The sequence below is a fragment of the Theropithecus gelada genome, chromosome 10 (genome assembly GCF_003255815.1).
Source record: "Theropithecus gelada isolate Dixy chromosome 10, Tgel_1.0, whole genome shotgun sequence".
Lineage (NCBI taxonomy): Eukaryota > Metazoa > Chordata > Mammalia > Primates > Cercopithecidae > Theropithecus > Theropithecus gelada.
The window spans coordinates 53,469,729-53,493,323 of record NC_037678.1 but is presented as its reverse complement, the minus strand read 5'-3'; the positions used below and the strand labels follow the sequence as shown (position 1 = coordinate 53,493,323).

Below are 23,595 nucleotides of genomic sequence, written 5' to 3'. Positions count from 1 at the left end.
GGTGCAAAAGTAATTAGCAATCTAATAGTTAAATAGATACTAAACTTAAAAAAAATAATAATACTGTAAGCTTGTTCAACAAATGGTGCTAGGAAAACTAGATATCCACATGCAAAATAATAAGGCAGGACCCTTACCCCACACCACTAAGAACTCAAAATGGATCAAATACTTAAACAAAAGAGCTAAAACAGTAAAGCTCCTAGATGAAAACATAGGGGAAAAGTGTCATGACACTGTATTTGGTGATGATTTCTTACATATGACATGAAAACTGCAGACAACAAAATATTAGACTTCATCAAAATTTAAAACACGCATGCATCAAAGGACACTATCAAGAGAGTGAAGACAACCCACAGAATGGGCTTTGCAAATCATTTATCTCATAAAGGATTAATATCCAGAATATATAAAGAACTACAACTCAACAATAAAACAACCCAATTAGAAAATGGGCAAAGGACTTACATAGGCATTTCTCTAAAGAAATACAAAAATACAAATAACTGGCCTGGCGTGGTGGCTCACGCCCGTAATCCCAGCACTTTGGGAGGCCGAAGCAGGTGGATCACCTGAGGTCAGGAGTTCGAGACCAGCCTGGCCAACATGGTGAAACCCCATCGCCACTAAAAATACAAAAAATTAGCCAGGCGTGGTAGCAGATGCCTATAATCCCAGCTACTTGGGAGGCTGAGGCAGGAGAATTGCTTGAACCCTGCAGGCGGAGATTGCAGTGAGCTGAGATTGTGCCATTACACTCCAGCTTGGGCAACAAGAGCGAAACTCCGTTTCAAAAAAAAAAAAACCACAGTAACACACCTCTCACACCCTTAAGGATGGCTGTTACCAAAAGAAATGGAAATAACAAGTTTTTGGATATGGAGAAACAAGAAGCTTCCAGCCACTTATGAAAATGTAAAATGGTTGTGCCAGATTTGGATTTTATTAAAAATAAAACAGAAAATGGGCAGGGAGTGTGGTGGCTCACACCTGTAATCCCAGCACTTTGGGATGCCTAGGCAGGGGGATCACCTGAGGTCAGGAGTTCGAGACCAGCCTGGCCAACATGGTGAAATCTCATCTCTATTAAAAATACAAAAATTAGCTGAGCATGGTAACGCGCACCTGTTGTCCCAGCTACTTGGTAGGCTGAGGCAGGAGAATTGCTTGAACCAGAGGCGGAGGTTGCAGTGAGCTGAGATCACACCACTGCATGCCAGTCCAGTGAGACTCCGTCTCAAAAAAAAAAAAAGTAATTTAACAGAAAATGTAAAATGGTACAGTTGCTGTGGAAAACAGTTTGGTAGTTCCTCAAGAAATTAAACATACAATTATTATATGATCCAGGAATTCCACTTCTAGATATACACCCAGAAGACCTGAAAGTAGTAACCTGAACACATTTTTATACACCAGGGTTCATAGCAGCATTCATAATAGCCAAAAGGTAAAAACAACCCAAGTGTCCATCAACAGATGACTGGAAAAACAAATGTTTACTATTCATACCATAAAACATTCACCTTTAAAAAAGAAACGAAATTCTGAAACATGCTATAACAGAGATGAACCTTGAAAACATTACAGTAAGTGACATAAGCCAGACATAAAAAAACAAATATCCATTTTTATGAAGTGCCTAGACCAGGCAAATGCATAGAAACAGAAAGCAGAGTAGAGATTACCGGGGATTGCGAGCAAGGGAGTGAGGAGTAACTCTTGAATGAGTCCAGAATTTCTATTTGGAATGATGGAAAGGTTCTGAAAATGAGTACTAGTGATAGTTGTGCAAAACTGAGAATATATTTTAATGCCACTGGTACACTTAAAAATGTTTAATACTAAAGAAAAAAAGTTTAATACTTTTAGATGTATATTTTGCTTGAATTTTTTAAAAAGCAGCAACAAAACTGTTTCACACCAAATATTAAGATACTAGAAAAACACAGTATTTGTGCTAACCCCAGATTAACTCATTTTTGTGCACAACAGAATAAAGCTTGAAAGCTGTTTCCTTAAAAAGCATCCAGTTTTTTTAAAATAGATGGTCTGTTTAAAAAAAAAAAAAAAGGTCCACATGCTAAGAACTGTGCCAATGGGAATGCTCTCCTTATGTGCAGCCAGAACACAATTTGGACATAAACTAGGTGCTCAGACTGTCATAAGACTTTGAACACCATGTACATGCCCCAATTTTCAATGTTCTGCTCATTCTATCAGCCCAATTAGGTTTAACTTTTATTTTTATTTATAACCTATTTCAAACATACAGAAAAGTACAGATAATAACGTAACAGGCAATTTCCTGGATTTAACCAATGTCAACAGTTAGGTGCTACTGACATCAGACTGTTTTTTTCTGTTTTAAGAAAAACAATAAGCCATGCACGGTGGCTCACGCCTGTAGTACCAACACTTTTGGAGGCTGAGATGGGTGGTTTGTCTGAAGCCAGGAGTTCAAGATCAGCCTAAGCAACAAAGTGAGACCTTAATCTCTACAAAAAAATTTTAAAATTACCCAGGTACAGTGGAGTGTGCCTATAGTACCAGCTACTGGGGTGGCTGAGGCAAAAAGATCACTTGATTGATTGCCCAGGAGTTTAAGGCTGCAGTGAGCTATGATCGTGCCACTGCACTCCAGCCTGGGTGGCAAAGCAAGACTCCACCTCTTAAAAAATAAGGCAACAGGCCAGGCAAGGTGGCTCACGCCTGTAATCCCAGCACTCTGGGAGGCTGAGGCAGGCGGATCACTTGAGGTCAGGAGTTCAAGACCAGCCTGGCCAACATGACGAAACCCCGTCTCTACTAAAAATACAAAAAGTAGCCGGGCGAGACTCCTGTCTCAAAAAAAGAGGCAATGGCTGGACGTGGGCGTGGTGGTTCATCACACCTGTAATCCCACCACTCTGGGAGGTCAAGGCGGGCAGATCACAAGGTCAGGAGATCGAAACCATCCTGGCTAACGTGGTGAAACCCCATTTCCACTAAAAATACAAAAAATTATCCAGGCATGGCGGCGGGCGCCTGTAGTCCCAGCTACTCTGGAGGCTGAGGCAGGAGAATGGCGTGAGCCTGGGAGGCGGAGCCTGAAGTGAGCCGAGATCATGCCACTGCACTCCAGCCTGAGCGACAGAGCGAGACTCCGTCTCAAAAAAAAAAAAAAAAAGAAAAAAAGGCAATGAGGTCCATCTCACTATCATTCCCAGGGCAGTTAATCACTATCCTAAAGTGAGACTGCATCTTTCCCAGCCGTGTTTTTAAATGAATATATTTTTGTGTTTTGAAAACTCACATACCTCATTCTCAGAAATTGCCTTTATCATTATTATAAATCCAAACTTATAAGTTTACACTAATGACTGTAATCCCAGCACTGTGGGAGGCCAAGGCAGGAGGGTCACTTGAACCCAGGAGTTTGAGACCAGCCTGGGCAACATAATAAGACCTTATCTCAACAACAACAACAACAACAAATATTTATTTTTGTTGTTGTTGAGATGAAGTCTCGTTCTGTTGCCCAGACTGGAGTGCAGTGGTATGATCTCGGCTCACTGCAACCTCCATCTCCTGGGTTCCACTGATTCTCCTGCCTCAGCCTCCCAAGGAGCTGGGACTACAGGCACATGCCACCATGCCTGGCTAATTTTTTGTATTTTTAGTAGAGACGGGGTTTCATCACATTGGCCAGGCTGGTCTCGAACTCCTGACCTCAGGTGATCCACCCGCCTCGGCCTCCCAAAGTGCTGGGATTACAGGCGTGAGCCACCGCGTCCAGCCAAAAAAAAATTTTTTTAGTAACAATTTATATTAATGAAATGCTCCTTTTCTATTTTATATACATGTATCAAGGTTCCACATACGACTGATAGAAAACTATGGGTCTACTGCTCAGTTCCACACCCTAAGCCAGTGGTTCTCAACCAGAGGAGCACTACAATCACTTGGGAGCTTCACAAGTTCAGATACTGGAGCCTGCTCCAGACAACTGAACTCAAATTTTTGAGGGCATGGCCTGGATAGCAGTTCTATTTATAGTATTTGTTTATTTTTAAAATAAGTCCCCAGGTGACTGGAGTTGCGATTCACTGCTCTAAGCCATTGCTTCCAGAGGAGTATCATTAGGAACAAAGCAGCCAGTAAAATAAAAATGCAAAAACCATATATTTGAAAATGAAATTATATTGCTCTTTTACATAGTTTTTGTTTGTTTTTTGAGACAGGGCCTCAGCTCTGCTGCCCCGGCTGCAGTGCAATGGCATAATCAGAGTTCACTGCAGCCTTGATCTCCCAGGCTCAAGCAATTCTCCTGCCTCAGCCTCCACAGTAGCTGAGACTACAGGTACTTGCCACCATTTTTTTTTTCCAAGTATTTTTGGTAGAGATGAAGTCTCTCCATCTTGTCCAGGCTGGTCTCAAACTCCTGGGCTCAAGTGATCCTCCCACCTCGGCCTCCCAAAGTGTTGAATTATAGGAATGAGCCACCACGCCCGGCTCATTAAAAATTTCCTGGCCGGGCGTGGTGGCTCAAGCCTGTAATCCCAGCACTTTGGGAGGCCGAGGCGGGTGGATCATGAGGTCAGGAGATCGAGACCATCCTGGCTAACATGGTGAAACCCCGTCTCTACTAAAAATACAAAAAACTAGCCGGGCGTGGTGGCGGGCGCCTGTAGTCCCAGCTACTCGGAGGCTGAGGCAGGAGAATGGCGTGAACCTGGGAGGCGGAGCCTGCAGTGAGCCGAGATCGTGCCACTGCACTCCAGCCTGGGTGACACAGCGCGAGACTCCGTCTCAAAAAAAAAAAAAAAAAAAAAAAAAAAAATTTCCTATTATCCAGACTGAGAAAATGTTCCAAGTAGGGAGGCAGCAAATGGTTCAAAACTAATCCACAAAAACCATTCCCACCCAGTAAAATGAGGAAGGTTTAGTGAGCACCCAGTCTTGTCTTCACAACACAGGCATTACTGTTAACACTGATTCCATATGTCTAGTTCAGCAATAAAATCCAGGCAACATTAAGAAAGAGGCCAGGTGTGATAGCTCATCCCTATAATCTCTGTACTTTGAGAGGCCACGGTGGGCGGATCACTTGAGCCCAGGAGTTCAAAACCAGTCTGGGCAACATGGCAAAACCCGCATCTCCACAAAAAATACAAAAATTAGCCAGGTGTGGTGGTGCACGGCTGTAGTCCCAGCTACGAGGGAGGCTGAGATGGGAAGATGACTTGAGGCCAAGAGGTCAAAGCTGCAGTGAGCCGCAATTGTGCCATTGCACTTCAGCTAGGGTGACAGAGGAAGACCCTATTTCAAAACAAAACAACAGAAAAGAAAGAAATGCTCTGAACCATACTTAACCCTCACAGTGTGCTAGGAAAATCAGCCATCACCATTTAATAATGGCTCCAACACTCTTTTATTTTTCTATATCTAAAGCCATTTTACAAATAATTTACCAAATAAAAGGATGACAAAAGCCATTTTATCAGACATTTTAACAAGAACTTAAACACAGCAAACCCAGCTTCTTATCGCAATGTTTCTAATTTGGAAGGCATATATACCCCCAAAAAAAGCAAGGTCCTCTATATGCAACTAACTGCTCATTGCCTGCTGCACCTGCACCTGCACCTGCACCTGGGGCACAGCCCACCTGCAGCGATGTCAGATTCCAAGTCCATCTCCAACCGGTTCTAACTTATCAGGACCTCAGATTCTTCATGTACTGGCACTGTCAAAACATACTCCTTTTGAAACAGACTCATAATTCTATTGAAGAGAAAGCAGCCATTTCTTTGCTCTGTAAGTGCAAACTGCTTTCATTTTTGGATTTATAAACACCAACGGAAGGATCAATCCAGTGACTTTTGTCATTTTTATATCTACTTTCTTCCAATCACCTTTGGACACACACCTCCTTGTGCATTTGTTCACTTATTTTGTTAACAATAAGTGGTAAGAAATAAATGTTGGCGGCCAAACATAAAAGAATGTTGTCACGCGTATTTTTTTTTTTTAATGCAAACAGGATGGGGCAGGTTCTTGCTGAAAAATGTTGCATGATGAAGTCCTTTCTGTTGAATGACTAGATGAGAATACCACATTTCCTTTCTATACATCAGAGAAATAATCACTAGCTGATTCGTGAGTATGGGAAAATTTATCTATGCTAGCATCTGAAGACTCACAGTCTGAGATTTTGCTTAGACAATCTCACCATCATCATTAACGTCTGGAGTGCTGCCATCTATCTGTCTTTTTGTGTTCATCTTCTGATTTGTTAATCATCAGAAATGTCTTCCACTGTCAGTTCTCTTCTCCTTCACATTACAGATGAAAAACAGAAAAATTCTGGATTCTCACTTGGGTTCAATGAAAGCAAAAAAGAGACTCAAAAGATGGTGTCTCCAGTCTTCTTTTTTTAACTTCTTGAAAGATAATGCAATAGACTAGGCAAGGCCATAAGAATAAAAAAAGATGGTGTCATCATGACAATTATTTCACTATTATATATCCACCCCAGAGGCTTTATCATTCTTCCATTTTCTTATGATTTTCATCTCATCTGGTATATTTGGGAGTAGATGATGAATAGTATTGAAATAATTACGCGGAATAACAAATAGCAAAATGTTCAAAACGCAGGAAAATTAAGATCCCTAAGATCCCATCATGTAAAGATTTATAAAAAGGTCCAAAAGGCCTCTATGATAACTGTAAGAAAGAATGAGTTTTGCACTATTTAAAAAATATATATACTTTCTCTCAGTTCTTTATAATACCTCTAAAAAAGAATATAACTCATGTAATATCATTCCTTAAAGAGCTTAAAAAAGCAGCTTCAAAAATGAAAACCTGGCTGGGCGCGGTGGCTCATGCCTGTAATCCCAGTACTTTAGGAGGCCAAGGCAGGCGGATTACGAGGTCAGGAGTTTGAGACCAGCCTGGCCAACATGGTGAAACCCTGTCTCTACTAAAAATACAAAAATTAGCTGGGCGTGGTGGTGCACACCTGTAGTCCCAGCTACTTGGGAGGCTGAGGCAGAAGAATTGCTTGAAGCTGGGAGGCAGAGGTTGCAGTGAGCCGAGATTGCGCCACTGCACTCCAGCCTGGGCAACAGAGTGAGACTCTACCTCAAAAAAAAAAAAAAAAGAGGCCAAGTGTGGTGGCTCACGCCTGTAATCCCAGCACTTTGGGAGGCCAAGGCAGGTGGATCACGAGGTCAGGAGATTGAGATCATCCTGGCCAACATGGTGAAACTCTGTCTCTACTAAAAACACAAAATTAGCTGGGCGTGGTGGCACATGCCTGTAATCCCAGCTACTCCGGAGGCTATGGCAGGAGAATAGCTTGAATCAGGGAGTCAGAGGTTGTAGTGAGCTGAGATCGCGCCACTGCACTCTAGCCAGGCAATAGAGCACGACTCCATCTCAAAAAAAGAAAGAAAACCTGAGCCAGGCACAAGCATGCCTGTAGTCCCAGATAATCAAGAGGCAAAAGGATCACCTGAAGCCAGGACTTCAAGGCCACAGGGTACTATGATCATGTCTGTGTATAGCCACTGCACTCTAGCCTGGGCAACAATAGTGAGACCCATCTCTGTTAGAAAAAAAAAGAATAAAAAGAAAACTAGGTCCAATGAACACTGAGGAAACAAGAGGGGTTAAAGTCTCCAATTTTAGGCCAGGTGCTATTGCTCATGCCAGTAATCCCAGCATTTTGGGAGGCCGAGGCAGGTAGGTGGTCACTTGAGCTCAGGAGTTCGACACCAGCCTGGGAAACATGGTAAAATCTCATCTCTACCAAAAATACAAAAATTAGACAGGTGTGGTGGCATGCACCTGTGGTCCCAGCTACTTGGGAGGCTGAGGTGGAAGGACTGCTTGAGTCCAGGAGGTGGAGGTTGCAGTGAGCCAAAATCACACCACTGCACTCTAGCCCAAGTGACAGAGTGAGGCCCCATCTCAAGAAAATAAATAAATTAAATGCTTAAGTATATACTTAAGGATACTTAAGTATGCACCTGTCCCAAGTGAAGATAAGGACTCAAAACCAGAAAGAGCTGCATTTATTCATTTTTACAAAAGTATAAAAAAGTATTTTAAAAACTTCAGGCTGTTTACAGTGGCTCATGCCTGTAATCCTGGTATTTTGGGAGGCCAAGGTGGGCAGATCATTTAAGCCTAGGAGTTTAAGACCAGCCAGGGCAACATGGCGAAACCCCATCTCTACAAAAAAATACAAAAATTAGCAGGGCGTGGTGGCATGAATCAATAGTCCTAGCTACTCAGGAGGCTGAGATGGGAGGATCACCTGAGCCCAGGGAGGTCAAAGCTGCAGTGAGCCTGCATGCTGGGCCTCTGCGCTCCAACCTGGGCAACAGAGTGAGACCCTGTCTCCAAAACAAAAGAAAAGAAACAAACAAAAATACATACACACACTTACAGCTGGCTCTGCTGTTTACTGAAACACCAACAGGATCACACTGTACACACAGTAACAGCTCTGCAACTTCATCCCCTTTCATGCCTGTGTATACGAGATACCACACTCGTACTCATGGGATAAACATAGCCATTTTTTTAACCACTTCCCTAGTAATGGTCATTTAAGCTAGCTCCTGTTTTTCTCTATTACAGATACCGTAGCTATGACCATACTGCTCCTAATAGCTCGGACACTGAGTAAAACTCATCCTTCATTAGCACAAACCTTAGATTAAATAAACAAATAATCCATGCACTTTCTTAACTTGGAGCAGCTGCTGCTCCCTCTTTGGGCATACACTGTCCCTGCTCTTTGCTGATCTTTAGTCTCAGCCGAAATGTCTCTTCCTCTGAAAAGACTGCTCTGAACTCATCACCATTACTCCAACCTAAATGAAATACTTTACGTTCTTCTAATCCTTGTCACTTTTCCATCCTTGTACTAACTGCACTTTTTGCTGATATTGATGTTAATGTGTGGCAGCTCCATTTGACCAAGTTCACAGGAAAAGGGACGGCACTGGCTGTTTTCAACTCAGGGTCTAGCGCAGCGCCTGGCATAGAGAGGGCCCAGACTATACCTGTCCTGTAGACAGCAAGTGCTGGCTTTACTGCGTATCTTCTAGAGAAGATGCATTGATCCACCACACAATCACATGCTCCACAAATTTGCCACAGCTAACCTGACAATTTGTTTAAAATTATCATTTCCAATGCTGGCAGGCTGTGGACAGACAGGCTGCTTATGGCCTGTCAGCAGGTTGTAAAATGGCACCCTCTTCCTGTGGAGAACTTGGCCATATGTACTACTGTGCTGGTTCAGCAATTCTACTTCTAGGACTGTGGACAAAGACTTTACTGCAACAATGTTCTTCCCGACCCATTTCATAAGAGGGAAAACTACAAACAACCTAAATAATCAAGTCCCTGCTGGAAAACAAAGCAGTGCATTCACTTAGTGGAACACTTTGCAGCCATTAAAAAGTGCTTACGTGTGTGCTGAATTTGAGTCCTCCAAGGAATTTTAAGTAAATGACGTAACATATTCAAAATATACACGTCAGTGAAAAAAGGTGTTTTTTCTGTTGTTGTTTTTTCCCCAGCAAAGCTCCTCAGAGTTTTCACAGGACCCAGTGAGAAAACAGCCCAGGAGAACATGTCCACAACAACTGCTGCCCTCAGGACTGTGCCAACCAACGCTGCTCTAGTGAGTGAAGGTGGGAGACTCAGAAATACCAATAGGCACTTATCCTTTGTAGCAATACTGTCATCACTCTCACGGAGCAGTCAAGGGGAAGAACTGCTGGGGAAGTGCTGACAGCGCTTAGATCCGTGGTTCTCCAACCTTGACCATACCTCAGAATCACTCCAAGAGCTCACTAACAACAACATGGCTGGGTATGGTGGCTCATGCCCATAATCCCAGCACTTTGGAAGGCCAAGGTGGTCAGATCACCTGAGCTCAGGAGCTTGAGACCAGCCTGGGCAGTACAGTGAAACTCCATCTCTACTAAACATACAAAATTTAGCTGGGCGTGGTGGTGAGCACCTGTAGTCCCAGCTACTTGGGAAGCTGAGGCACAAGAATCGCTTGAACCCAGGAGGTGGAGGTTGCAGTGAGCCAAGATCATGCCACTACACTCCAGCTTGGGTGACAGAAGGAGACTGTCTCAAAAAAAAAAAAAAAAAAAAAAAAAACCCAGCAAGAACAATAAAAGCAAAAGCCAGATTCCTGGGTCTTACCCTAGACCTACTACATTAGAATCCCGGGGTTGGGCCTAGAATTTCTTTTTTTAACTTCTCAAGTGATTGTGATGCACAAAATCCATATAGCAGTGTCCAGCAATTGTTTATCAACTATTGGCTGGAAGTACTAGAAATACCTACTCCATCTGACTCCAATTAGATTAGCACCAGTCAGGTAAAAAGCTGAAGAGCCTCCAAAATAACTCAAATTACACTACCTTTTTGGTGTTTTAACAAATCTCACCACTGAAAAGCTCATCCTTTTAACTTCACTAAATCCTCCTCTTTTAGCTACAGCCTCATTTTCTTTGATTTGGTCCTTAGTGGGCCATGGAAACAGATCATCTACTAGAATAGGTGATTACAGTGGAAAATGGAAACGCAGCGTAACAAAAGAAAAACAAATCGTTCCTGTGCGGCCAGCCATGAAGCCCGAGCTGGGTCGCCCTGGGTGGCAGTTGGATACAACAGACCTCAGCAGGCACCCTGCCCAAGGTCCGCTTGGGTCTACACCTCTCATCACATACTTAGCCCACTGTTCTGTGCAGGATCTTCTTGTTCTTTGTGAACATGTTTCCTGGTGAAGAAAAGTCAAATGCTACCCAGAGATATTTTCAGGTGGCATTTCCTGCTGTGATTAAACAGAATTATGAAATCTCAATGTTTTCAATTCACTGGGCTTCTTCTGGCCTTTGTGACACTATCTGTGATAAGATTCTGCCTGGCCAAAGATATTCACTAATGCTTTGACCCCCTCAATGGCATGGAGTTACTGATTCCCTAAGAATTATATTGCTATTGAGTCACAAAAATGTTAATAATCCTTTTCCTATCATGGTGGTTTTAAAGCATGGTCCCTAATTCTTTGACAATCCCTTCATCATCTGGAAATGGGATTCTCCATATTGTGAATATACTAAAATCTACTGAATTGTACACTTACACTAGTCAATTTAGGTTATATAATTTTTACCTTCAATTTTTTTTTTTTTTTTTTCTGAGACACAGTCTCGCTCTGTCCCCAAGGCTGGAGTGCAGTGGCACAATCTCGGCTCACTGCAAGCTCTGCCTCCTGAGTTCACATCATTCTCCTGCCTATGCCTCTCGAGTAGCTGGGACTACAGGCTCCCACCACCACGCCCGGCGAATTTTTTGTATTTTTAGTAGAGACAGGGTTTCACCGTCTTAGCCAGGATGGTCTCGATCTCCTGACCTCATGATCTGCCCGCCTTGGCCTCCCAAAGTGGTGGGATTACGGGCGTGAGCCACTGTGCCTGGCCACCTCAATTTTTTTTTTTTTTTTTAAAGTGACATTTTATATCTCCTTCCTTTGAATCTGGGCTCTGTGCCTGCTTGACCTGTAGAACATGGCAGACACGATGCTGTGATTTCTGAGCCTAAGCCTTAAGAAACTGGCAGCTGCTTCCATTTCCCATCTTCTAGGATGCTTACTCTGGGCAACCAGCCACCATACCATGAGGAAGTGTAAGCAATCCTTCCATAGGTCACCCAGGGATGAACTGAGGTCCTGGGGCCAGAGACCCAGCTGAGCTCCTAGCTGACAGCAAGCACCAACTTACCAGCCACACGAGTGAGCCATCTTAAAAGCAGATCTTCCAGCCCCCTGCAGAGTCACCTCAACCAAAGCTGTGTAGAATGAAGACAAGCTACCCTTGCCAAGCCCGGCCTCAGTTGCAGACTTATGAGCAAAATAAATGCCTGGAGATGTTTAAACCATCACTAAATTCTGTGACGGTTTGTTATGAGGCAATAGATAACAGGCGCTTCTATATAATCAAGAGTGGCTGGTCAAAAACAGCTTCAGAAAATTCTCTAACCTGGTACCATATATCACAAGCAAAATCTTCAGTACTGAAGACTTCATCCGTACATGTTCTTCACAACTCAACTGAATCGCAAACTTTCTAACGTGTTCACACCATGTCACTCAAAACCATGCCATAGACTGAAAAAGAAGGCAACTGACTTTCTTGTTAAGAAATTTTAAAACGAAAAAAGGGGTAAAAAGCAAGAAAGCTACAGAGCATAAAATCTTGGAGGCATTCAAATAAAAATTATGGACAGCTGTCAACATGCCTTCTTAGAAAAGATAACGTGCAGTGACATCTCCCCACTACCCTCCCACCCTGTCGAAGCGTCAGGGAGCCTGGGCTCCACTCCTTACCTCCAGCCTCTCCGGTGGGGGCTCATTCTGCAGGATCCTCAATGCTTTGGCGGCAGCATCATGTTTCGCAGCCTGTCTTGTCTTTCCTTTCCCATTAAATTGCTGTCCTCCCACAGAAAGTTCCACTTGATAAAGTAAAGGTGGAACTGGAAATGGGTAAAAGTACCTAGAAATAAAAGGAGGTTAGGCAAATTACAGTCTCAAGTTGATAAGTCACCTATACACTCTCTGGCAAATGTTCCTTCATCACGATCCTACTCACATTAGTGTTTGATGCTAATCACTCTTCATCAATATATCCAGAGATTTCATAAAAGCTTAAACTGGATTAGAATTGCTACACAGTATAAGAAAAGAGTTTTTAGCAATCCAAACTTACATCTCAGGAAACACAATGGCTTAGAAATTATGAGTTTATCATGCTAACCTGCACTGACAAAATCTAAAATGAATTAGGCTTTGGCGGAGACAGACACTTGGTTTGCTCTGCCTTCTCAAACCTTAGCTTTAAATTTGCATGTCTCCAATAGAAGGCTGGGAATTTTAACGCACAAGTCTTTTAGAAAGGACCCTCATTTCAAGAAATCCCAACAAGCTGTAGCCTACCTAGCAGAACCCAGTTTCTCATTCATTTCCCTAGCAGAACCCAGTTTCTTATCCATTTCATAGCTTGTATTTTTAAAATGGCTTTATCCCCCAACAGAGAGCAGGGAAATGAAGAATTCCATTTTGTTCATCATCTATCCACTAATTTTTTTTTTTTTTTTTTGAGATGGAGTTTCTCTCGTTGCCCAGGCTGGAGTGCAGTGGCGTGATCTCAGCTCACTGCAATCTCTGCCTCTTGGATTCAAGTGATTCTCCTGCCTCAGCCTCCCAAGTAGCTGCGATTACAGGTGCCCACTACCAGGCCCAGCTAATTTTCATATTTTTAGTAGAGACAGGGTTTCACTGTGTTGGCCAGACTGGTCTCAAACTCCTGACCTCGTGATCCGCCCACCTCAGCCTCCCAAAGAGCTGGGATTACAGGCATGAGCCACCGCGCTCGGCCTCCACTAATGTCTTACTACTGCCGGCAAAAGCTTTTTTAATCCATGGCATTTTCAGGTTTCAATTAATATTTTACTGCAGCAAAGCTATTTACAAAGCGCACAAGTCCAAAAGTCAAAAAGTACCCAATTATCAGGTAATCTACAAATGCTGGCAATCACTGTCTTGCAGGAATCATGATGCTATGGGAATCATGTTTGAATAAGATTCAGTTACACAAAGCAGTTATAAGGGTGATCTTTAGCCAGGCTGCTAGAGGGCACAAGCCACACTGCCAGTGAGAAATATGCTCAGGCCCTTTCCAAGAGCAGTAAAGAAGCACAAAGGGCCGGGTGTACTGGCTCATGCCTTTAATCCTAGCACTGTGGCAGGCTGAGGCAGGAGGACTCCTTGAGCCCAGGAGTTCAAGACCAGCTGGGGCAACATAGGGAGACACTGTCTCAATGAATTTAAAAAAAAAAAAAAAAAGAGGGGCGGCCGGGTGCTCTGTGAGTTTGGGACTCACTTTGGGAGGCCAAAGTGGGCAGATCGTCTGAGGTCAGGAGTTCAAGACCAGCCTGGCGAACATCGCAGAACCCCGTCTGTACTAAAAAATACAAAAAAAACTTAGCCGGGCATGGTGGCAGGCACCTGCAATCCCAGCTACTCGGGAGGCTGAGACAGGGAGAAATCACTTGAATCCAGGAGGCAGAGGATGCAGTGAGCCGAGACAGCGCCACTGCACTTCAGCCTGGGCGACACAGCAAGACTGTCTCAAAAAAAAAAAAAAAAGGCAGGGGAGGGGCACAAGGCACAAGAGTAATTAAGACCGACTTCAACATTTGGCAGGCCCAAACCAAATCATTACTCCCTCCACAATCTAGAGGTACTAGTTTATGTAAAATATCAGACACATTTTCACCTGTATTTTATGGAGGAAAAAAAAAAAAAAACTCACACATACCTCGGGGGATAAGCACCTCCTCTCATGTTGTAGTTATAGGTGGACTGCATCCGAGAGTAAGGGTCAACAGGCTTATACATTGGTTTTTTTCCAAGTTTCATGCACAGTGCATTTAGTTCTACAGTAGGAGTTATGCTTTCTACAAGAAAGAATCGACAAATAACTGTTTTGTTCTGATATGAGAATGATACTCACTAAAATAAAATGTAATAGCATGCTTTCTGCTAATCGGATTCATGATACATAAAAGGACCTGGGTCACTGCTAGGCATCAGACAAGGAAATCCAAGAATATGCTGTGATTTCTCGATATTTATATACAGTCAACAGCACAAAATCTACTCTGAGGGTTATCAGAGGAGCCACAATTTAACCCAAGACATTATCAGTGAAAGCTGTATGGTACAGCTGTCAGAAATAAGTTCCAAAACACATCAAATTTCACGATTAAAAAATCCCATGTAAATGTCCAAATTATTTTAGTGTTTGAGAATATTTAATCAATATAACCTTGGTTGTACTGATTTACAGGATTATTGGCTTGCACTCAGAAGTATATCTGTACACACTATTGAATGATGCATTTATTACGTTACTAACTGGATGCAAAGCACTGTGCTAAGCTTAAGAAATACAATTCCTGGCCAGGCATGGTGGCTCACGCCTGTAATCCCAGCACTTTGGGAGGCCGAGGCAGGCGGATCACGAGGTCAGGATATCGAGACCATCCTGGTTAAGATGGTGAAACTCCGTCTCTACTAAAAAATACAAAAAATTAGTCGGGCGTGGTGGTGGCCACCTGTAGTCCCAGCTACTCAGGAGACTGAGGCAGGAGAATGGCCTCAGGAGGCAGACCTTGCAGTGAGAGTGGCTCACGCCTGTAATCCCAGCACTTTGGAAGGCTGAGGCGGGCAGATCACCTGAGGTCAGGAGTTCAAGACCAGCCTGGCTAACATGGTGAAACCCCATTTCTACTAAAAATACAAAAAATTTGCCAGGCATGGTGGCACGCACTTGTAATCCCAGCTACTTGGGAGGCTGAAGCAGGAGAATCACTTGAACCCAGGAAGCGGAGGTTGCAGTGAGCCGAGATTGCCTCACTGCACTCCACATCGGGCAACAAGAGTGAAACTCTGTCTAAAAAAAAAAAAAAGAAACAATTCCTGCCCCAGAGGAGTTCAAAGAACACAAAGCACACTTAAGGAGCTACAATACAACACGATGTGCAACTCAAGGAAAGGTGAAAAATCACTGAGGCGGCCGCAACCCAATTCTTTTTGGAGAAGTTACACAAGGCCCACAAAATATTCAGATATTTCCATTCTTGATATTTCTAATGGAATTTGACCTGTGGTAATACTTGCTAGGAAAATGAGTTCCATTTTCATATACAACAAGTTATCTCAAAATGTATCAACTTCAGAAGATACATGCTATTCATTTTCCAATTTTTCTTTCTCTCAGTTCATCCAATCCATAAACTTTTAAAAACCATTTAAAAAGAAAACCAGCCTGGAAAGATTAGTGTCAGTGCACAATCATACTTAAAAACAACACTTTCATATCAAAAACAGAACACTAGAAATGGCAAAATCTAAATGCACACAAAAATCCACTTTAAAATGCCTCTTTAGGGTGTATATACAGAGAAATAAAAAAGACCTTATTCTGTACTATAATTGGTTCAACTAAATTTAATGCATGAATCAACTCTATAAGAATAACATTGGGGTTTGCACAGAGGGCCACATGAATTACAGATCTCTCTCTTTCTTGCATTAGAATTATATTTTTTACAGAATTCATATAATTGCATTTTAAGTACAGTCTGAATCATTTTAAGAGCAGTTCTGATCCACAGAATTTGTCTGCAATAGAGAATAACCATGAAGAAAGTATACTGCAAAGAAATCAAAAGTAACAAGAAAGATGTGACTGATAACTTCCCAGATTCCTTCCTACATACCAAGATCTGGGATGACTTCATGCATCTGAGGGGGTCTCTGCTAAAACAGCCATTAATGACACAGCCTCCAGGTCACTGATCCCCAACCCTTCACCAGCCACACCTTCTTGATTAGCATACTCCCCTTGCATGGGTCCCTTGTTTGAGGAGATACTACCTGCTGGCTTGTATTTAAGTAATATTTACATTTTCTCATTCTTTTTAATTAAGAGACATACAACTGACAATAAGCACTTCTGACCAACAAAATTACAATCGATATTACCACACTGACTTGATGTGACTCTAGATAAAATTTATATTATTGCTAATCTATACAATCTTATCAAAAATATATTTTCATTAAATTTTTCGGAAATCTTTGAAATTATCTGGTCACCTGCCATCCTTCCTACGACTGCCTTTCCAGACTGTCAGGCGTTGAGGCATCACAGATTGGAAACCACTGCTTTACAATGAGGTTAAGGATTCCCAAAAAATAAGCATTTGTCACTGGTTGTGTAGAATCTGTGCTTTCAAAATCGACAAGTTTGTTAAGAAACCATTCGTATACATATTAAATGGTAGTACCTCTAGATACACTTTTGAAAGGTACCTGTTTGGCCCATGCATAAGACCTGGATTCCTTCCTTCGCTACCAAAGGACAGACTGTGGGCTTAGGAAATTTTGTTCCCTCCAAAGCTTTAGCAGCAACTGTGTTTGACCTTTTTAATACCAGTTCACTCAGCTCACCGGTGCTGATCTCCAAGTGTCAGCAGTACTGTAAATTCCTAGAAATGAAAAGTGTGAGCTCTCAATTCGTGAAACCTGACATTGACTGCAGTATGTCACTTGAACCTTGAACACTTTCTATGGTCATGGTTTAAGAGGCCTGGTCTTATCTTGATAATTCATCCTGTTATCCCCTTCCTATCCTTTTTTGTCGTTTTTATAAACCAAAAAAAAGAGATTGTGTTGTGTATGCACTGAAATTCTTTTTTGTTTTTAGAGACACAGTCTCACTCTGTCCCCAGGTTGGAGTGCAGTGGTGTGATCTCGGCTCAATGCAACCTCCACCTCCTGGGTTCAAGAAATTCTCCTGCCTCAGTCTCCCAAGTAGTTGGGATTACAGACACCTGCTACCATGGCCGGCTAATTTTTGTACTTTTAGTAGAGACGGGGTTTCACCATGTTGGCCAGGCTGGTCTCAAACTCCTGACCTCAAGTGATCCACCTGCCTCAGTCTCCCAAAGTGCTGGGATTACAGGCATGACCCACCATGTCCAGCCTCAAAATTCTCTTCCAATTACTTCTCATGAAAGAGATTTTGTAAACTTGATTTAAACACATAGTAAGTAGTACTTCACACAAATTAAGACAATGTTTTGATGCTGCAATGTGTTTGTGGGCTCTTGTTTGAAAGCATAACCACCCTTTTTTTCAATTTTTGAGATGGGGTCATACTCTGCTGTCCAGGCTGGAGCTCAGTGGCACAATCATAGCTCACTGCAGCCTCCAGAGTAGCTGGGACTACAGGCACACACCACCATACCTGGCTTTTTTTTTTTTTTTTTTTTTTTTTTTTTTTTTAAGACAAGAGTCTTGCTCTGTCGCCAGGCTGGAGTGTAGTGGCACGATCTCAGCTTACTGCAACCTCTGCCTCCCAGGTTCAAGCAATTCTCCTGCCTCAGCCTCCTGAGTAGCTGGGACTACAGGCATGCACCACCACGCCCAGCTAAGTTTTGAATTTTTAGTAGAGACGGGGTTTCACCATACTGGCCAGGATGGTCTCCGTCTCTTGACCTTGTGATCTGCCCACCTCGGACTCTCAAAGTGCTGGGATTACAGGCGTGAGCCACCGTGCCCAGACCATACCTGGTTAATTTTTTAATTTTTGCAGAGGCAGCGTCTCCCTATGTTGCCTAGGCTGGTCTTAAACTCCTGGGCTCCAGTTATCCTCTTGCCTCAGCCTTCCAAAGTGATAGGATTTAAGGAATGAGCATTTGTATTTTTAACAAGTTCCCAAAGTAATTCTGATGCACCCCAAAGATTTGAGATTCATTACTTCGGAATTTATCAAATCAACTGAAGCGGCCCGGCGTGGTGGCTCACACCTGTAATCCTAGCACGTTGGGAGGCCGAGGCGGGCCGATAACCTGAGGTCAGGAGTTCGAGACTCGCCTGGCCAACATGGTGAGACCCTGCCTCTACTAAAAATACAAAAATTAGCCAGGTGTAGTAGCACATGTCTGTAATCCCAGGTACTCAGGAGGCTGAGGCAAGAGAATCATTTGAACCCTGGAGGTGGAGGTTGCAGTGAGCTGAGAACACGCTACAGCACTCAAGCCTGGGTGACAGAGTAAGACTCCGTCTCAAAAAAAAAAAAAAAATTAATTGAAGCTTTTACTTTTCTGATGTTATCGCTGAATATCACTTTATCTCACTTACAAACAATTTACAAGGGAAATCTGGATTTCAGTATGTCTGGGTCATTTAAGTTTGGTGCCTTAAGGGGTGGGGCAACTTGCCTTCATAGCTGATTTTTCTTGTAGGTCTTACTTTTAGGATTCCCTCAGTGCACAGCTTCCACTAAAGGAAAAAAACATGAAGAATCCTTCATTGGCCAGGTGCAGTGGCTCATGCCTGTAATCCTAGCACTCTGGGAGGCCAAGTCAGGCAGATCACTTGAGGTCAGGAGTTCGAGACCAGCCTGGCCTAAATGGTGAAACCCCATCTCTACTAAAAATGCAAAAATTAGCCAGGTGTGGTGGCACGCGCCTGTAATTCCCGCTACTTGGGTAGCTGAGGCAGGACAATCACTTGAACCCAGGAGGCAGAGGTTGCAGTGAGCCAAGATTGCGCCAGTGCACTCCAGTATGGGCAACAGAGTGAGACTCCATCCCAAAAAAAAAAAAGAAAGCCAGGTGTGGTGACTCGTGCCTGTAATCCCAGCAGGTCGCGCCACTACACTCCAGCCTGGGCCACAGAACGAGACTCCATCTCAAAAATAAATAAATAAATAAATAATCCTTTACTCCCCCCCCCCGCCCTTGACACTTGACACATCAGGACATCAGGGATCTCCTTTATATATTCTGCAGTTCACCGGGCTACTCATTTAAGAACAAATAACAGTATGACCTCAAAACCCTGGCAGGCAGGAAGATCAAACGGCAGAAGCCTGCAACGCGGTACAACCCCTGGGTCATCTTGGTGATTGTCTCATGGATAAATGCTGAAGGAGAAAATGCTTAAAAACACACACACACACACACACACACACACACACACACACAGTTATTCACATGAACAGTCTTGCCTTTCTCTAGGACTTCCCCATCCGGCGCTAGCTGCCACTCTGCTGCATGCTGTTGGTAGCGAGGTTAGAATCTTGGTTTTGACAGAACTAAAAGTACACCACATTTCTTGATTTTTCAAAAATAAATCACCCAAGAGAACAACTTCTCCTCTTTGAACAACTTGTGGGTAAAAAAATATGCGGTTAGAGATGAACACACAGCCAAACTACCTAAATTATTAAAAGTTAAAGTGAGAAAGTGCATAAGCCAAAATATAATAAAAAGTTAATAAAGGGAATCCCAAAGTTAAGGTCTGCAAAAAAAATCCTGTAAATACAACAGTTACAGAAAAATTACTTACGGCCTTCTATTTTAATTAATTGATTTTTTGATAATGGGTCTCACTCTGTCACCCAGACTGGAATGCAGTGGTGCCATCTCAGCTCATTACAGCCCCCGCCTCCCAGGCTCAGGTGATTCTCCTGCCTCAGCCTCCTGAGTAGCTGGGACTACAGGCGTGCACCACCACATCCAGCTAATTTTTGTATTTCTTGGCAGATACGAGGTTTCACCATGTTGGCCAGTCTGGTCTCAAACTCCTGACCTCAAGTGATCTGCTGGCCTTGGCCTTCCAAACTGCTGTGAATACAGACATGAGCCACTGCTCCCAGCCCCTAATTGCCTAAAAGTGTCTATAAAGACACATTTCAAATAGAATTATGCTTTAAAACAACATTTTTAAGCTAGTTTTGTGTGAGTGGGAAATATTCGTTTTTCTTAAATGCTTAATGCTGCCTCAGCTACCCAAGTAGCCAGAATTACAGCTACCATTTCTCAAGCATTTACTAGGTGGCAGGCATTGTGCTCCACACGTTAACATACATGCTCTCATTTAATTCTCACAATAAATCTATTTGGTGGGTATTATTATCCCTATTTTACAGATGAGGAAACAACAACAAAGTAGTAACTTGCACAAGATCACACAGCTAGTAACACGCTGAGATTCAAACCCAGATCTGTCTGACTTCAAAGGCAACTCAACCGTGTTATGCTATGGTGACTATTCATGTTTGTGCCTGATGCTACTTTCAGTCAAATGAAAAGAAACACTTGATTTATTCAAGGCTTGAGGTTTGCATGTGAAGGAAAATGAGGCATAATGAGATAAACAGCTCATCCTTAATTAAATTATCTTTGCTGCAAGGTTATGATCAGAAACAGCGTTAATTCCTTATCTCTCATACTATATCATCTTATGCTACAACTGCAAAAGACAACTCCGTATCTCCGTGTCCTTAGATGGTTGGGAAAAAAGATAACTACAGATATGCTGTTAATACAGATAACAAACAAGTTTCAAAGACTGAATTCTTTTTCCTTTTTTCCACATGTTCTAAAAAGACTGAATTCTTGAATAATGATTAGCAATTTTAAAATTATAGTCAGACTTTCATTCTCTAACATAAGGGGAATGACAAGGATAACTGAAACCGGAGACAATACAAAATACTCACTTTGAGACTACATGGTGAAACCCCGTCTCTACTACAATGCAAAATTAGCCAGGCAATTGCATCTTCAAACCTTTTGCCTGGATTGCTAACAAGTGAAAAAACTGATTTCCCATCACCTCTTCTCCCTACCCTAAGGTCCTTGTGCAAACAAGCAGGAGAGGAGCCAGAAGTAAGCAGCAGACAAGAGGTGGCCCAGAGCTGGAAAACTTACGGGCAATCAATCACAGGTGCTTGAGAACTGTCTCTGTTCAGAATCCCAAACAACCACACACTATTTGGAGTTTTAAAAGCAAAATATGGCCAGGCGGGGTGGCTAACACCTGTAATCCCAGCATTTGGGGAGGCCAAGGCAGGCGGATTGTTTTGAGTCCAGCAACTCAAAACAAGCCTGGGCAACACAGTGAGACTTCACCGCCACAAAGAATTAAAAAAAACTAGCTGGGCATGGTGGCATGCCCCAGCTACTCAGGAGGCCAAGGTGGGAGGATTGCTTAAGCCTGGGAGGTCGAGGATGCAGTGAGACATGATCACACCACATTGTACTCCAGCCTAGGCGGCAAAGAAAGACTCTAAAAAAAAATAAAATAAAACCCAAATATTCCAAAAAGAAGCACAGATTTTCTTTGACCCATTGGCAAGGATGAAAAAAGAAGAAACTTCAAAAATCTATAATCTTGTCTAAGTATAGTTTTTGTTTAAGACAACCTCATCAGTTTGAAAATACATATTTTGAATCACAGCACCACTTTCAGGAGTATAAAAAAAACAGAAAACATTCCAGGTGGGTTATAAATGCACTAGCAGTATGGATGATATTTACCTTACAGTGGTGAGCTGGACCTTGCTCACACAAAAGCTTATACTCAAACTGGATCTTGCTGAAACAAACTCACTCATTCACAAGACACAGCTGGGAATTTTTTCTATGGGGTTTGCCACACGAGAAGGAAGTGAAAAATAACGTAAGAGCACTGAAGTCAACTAGCAGTATGTAAGACTACTATTCTCCTAGGGATATGAAAATAGAGGAAAAACAAACGGAAGGCCTACAAATGTAGGCAGCCATGATACAAAACTGCAAATCATTCCAGGAGTACGTTCCCAGAGAAGACACAACTAGGGTCTTTTCTGAACCAGGTGAAGCCAGGTAATCTAGGAGAGGGTGTGTCTTCAAAAGAGTGAAGTCAGGGGAATAACTAACCCATAATGGGCAAGCAAGATTTGAAATCAGATGAAGCACTGCTATTAAAACCAACTGGAATACAAGGTCTTCTGAGCACAGACTGGTTTCTGAAACAGTTGCCAGCTGTTTATGACAGTTGCCAGCTGCCCATTATTTCGCTAAACTCAACATACCACTACCATCTCTCAAACAACGGTTGTCATCTTTCATACAGTGAAACTCTCATTCCCGGGCATCCTCTAGTCTTTTCTCCAAAGGCTGCCATCCTCAGACCTTATCTATTTCTAACAATTATATAAGTAAAATAAAATGATGTTGGTGGGCAGGAGTTTTACAAAGTCAATAGGATTTGGACACCAGAACTCATTAGAAGAAAAAGCAATAAATCCCAGAGGACTGAAACAGTCTGTGCCTTTTCCTTTTCAGAGAGTCTCACATGACAAATATGGGAAAAACAACATCTCTACAGGACTATGAAAAATCAAGAATGTTATCTGGTGAACCAGTCCAAGGAACCGTGGGGGTGGCGTGGAAGATACCATGCAGCCGAGTGGGAGAAGCAAACGCTCTAAGAACAGATTCATAAAGTAAAGGAAATGAGAAGACAAAGGAGGAAATTGAAAGGAAATAGGCATAAGGAAGGGGAAGAAAAGACTCTGTTATAAGGTGACGCTGGTATAGAAATACCCACACTAGGCTGGGTGTGGCAGCTAATGCCTGTAATCCCAGCACTTTGGGAGGCCGAGGCAGGTGGATCACGAGGTCAAGAGATTGAGACCATCCTGGCCAACATGGTGAAACCCCGTCTCTACTAAAAATACAAAAATTAGCCAGGCACGGTGGCATGTGCTTATAGCCCCAGCTACTAGGGAGGCTGAGGCAGGAATCACTCGAACCCAGGAGAAGGAAGTTGCAGTGAGCCAAGATGGTTCCACTGCACTCCAGGATGGTGACAGAGCGAGACTCCATCTCAAAAAAAAAAAACACCCAACACTGACACTCCATTTATTTCACTGGTCTTGCCATGTTGCAGGGAGGGTGTTGGGAGGCAGAATATTGTTTTTATTTATTATCCCCCCCTCCCTTTTTTTTTTTTTTTGGTCAGACCCTGTCTCCTATTCATAAGAATATTGGTTTTAAGTTTTCTTTCTTTAGCCTCAGTTTCTTGTCTATAATATGTTTAGGTATTTTTCAAAGGTTTTAAATCTTTTTTTTTTTTTTTTTTTTTTTTTTTTTTTTTTGGGG

The 23,595-nt window shown here is 42.7% G+C and overlaps 1 protein-coding gene across 1 annotated transcript in view; it reads right to left on the bottom strand.

Moving 5' to 3' along the window:
* Positions 1–19,417, bottom strand: part of STAU1 (staufen double-stranded RNA binding protein 1) — a 47,110-nt gene extending 27,693 nt beyond the window's left edge. Inside the window, exons 1-4 of the mRNA XM_025399143.1 lie at positions 19,400–19,417; positions 18,880–18,940; positions 14,406–14,544; positions 12,416–12,581 (exon numbers count right to left, since the gene is read on the bottom strand). Of these exons, the coding sequence (XP_025254928.1) occupies positions 12,416–12,581; positions 14,406–14,544; positions 18,880–18,940; positions 19,400–19,417 (384 nt within the window). The remainder of the gene's footprint in view (positions 1–12,415; positions 12,582–14,405; positions 14,545–18,879; positions 18,941–19,399) is intronic.
* Positions 19,418–23,595: the final 4,178 nt, after the last annotated feature.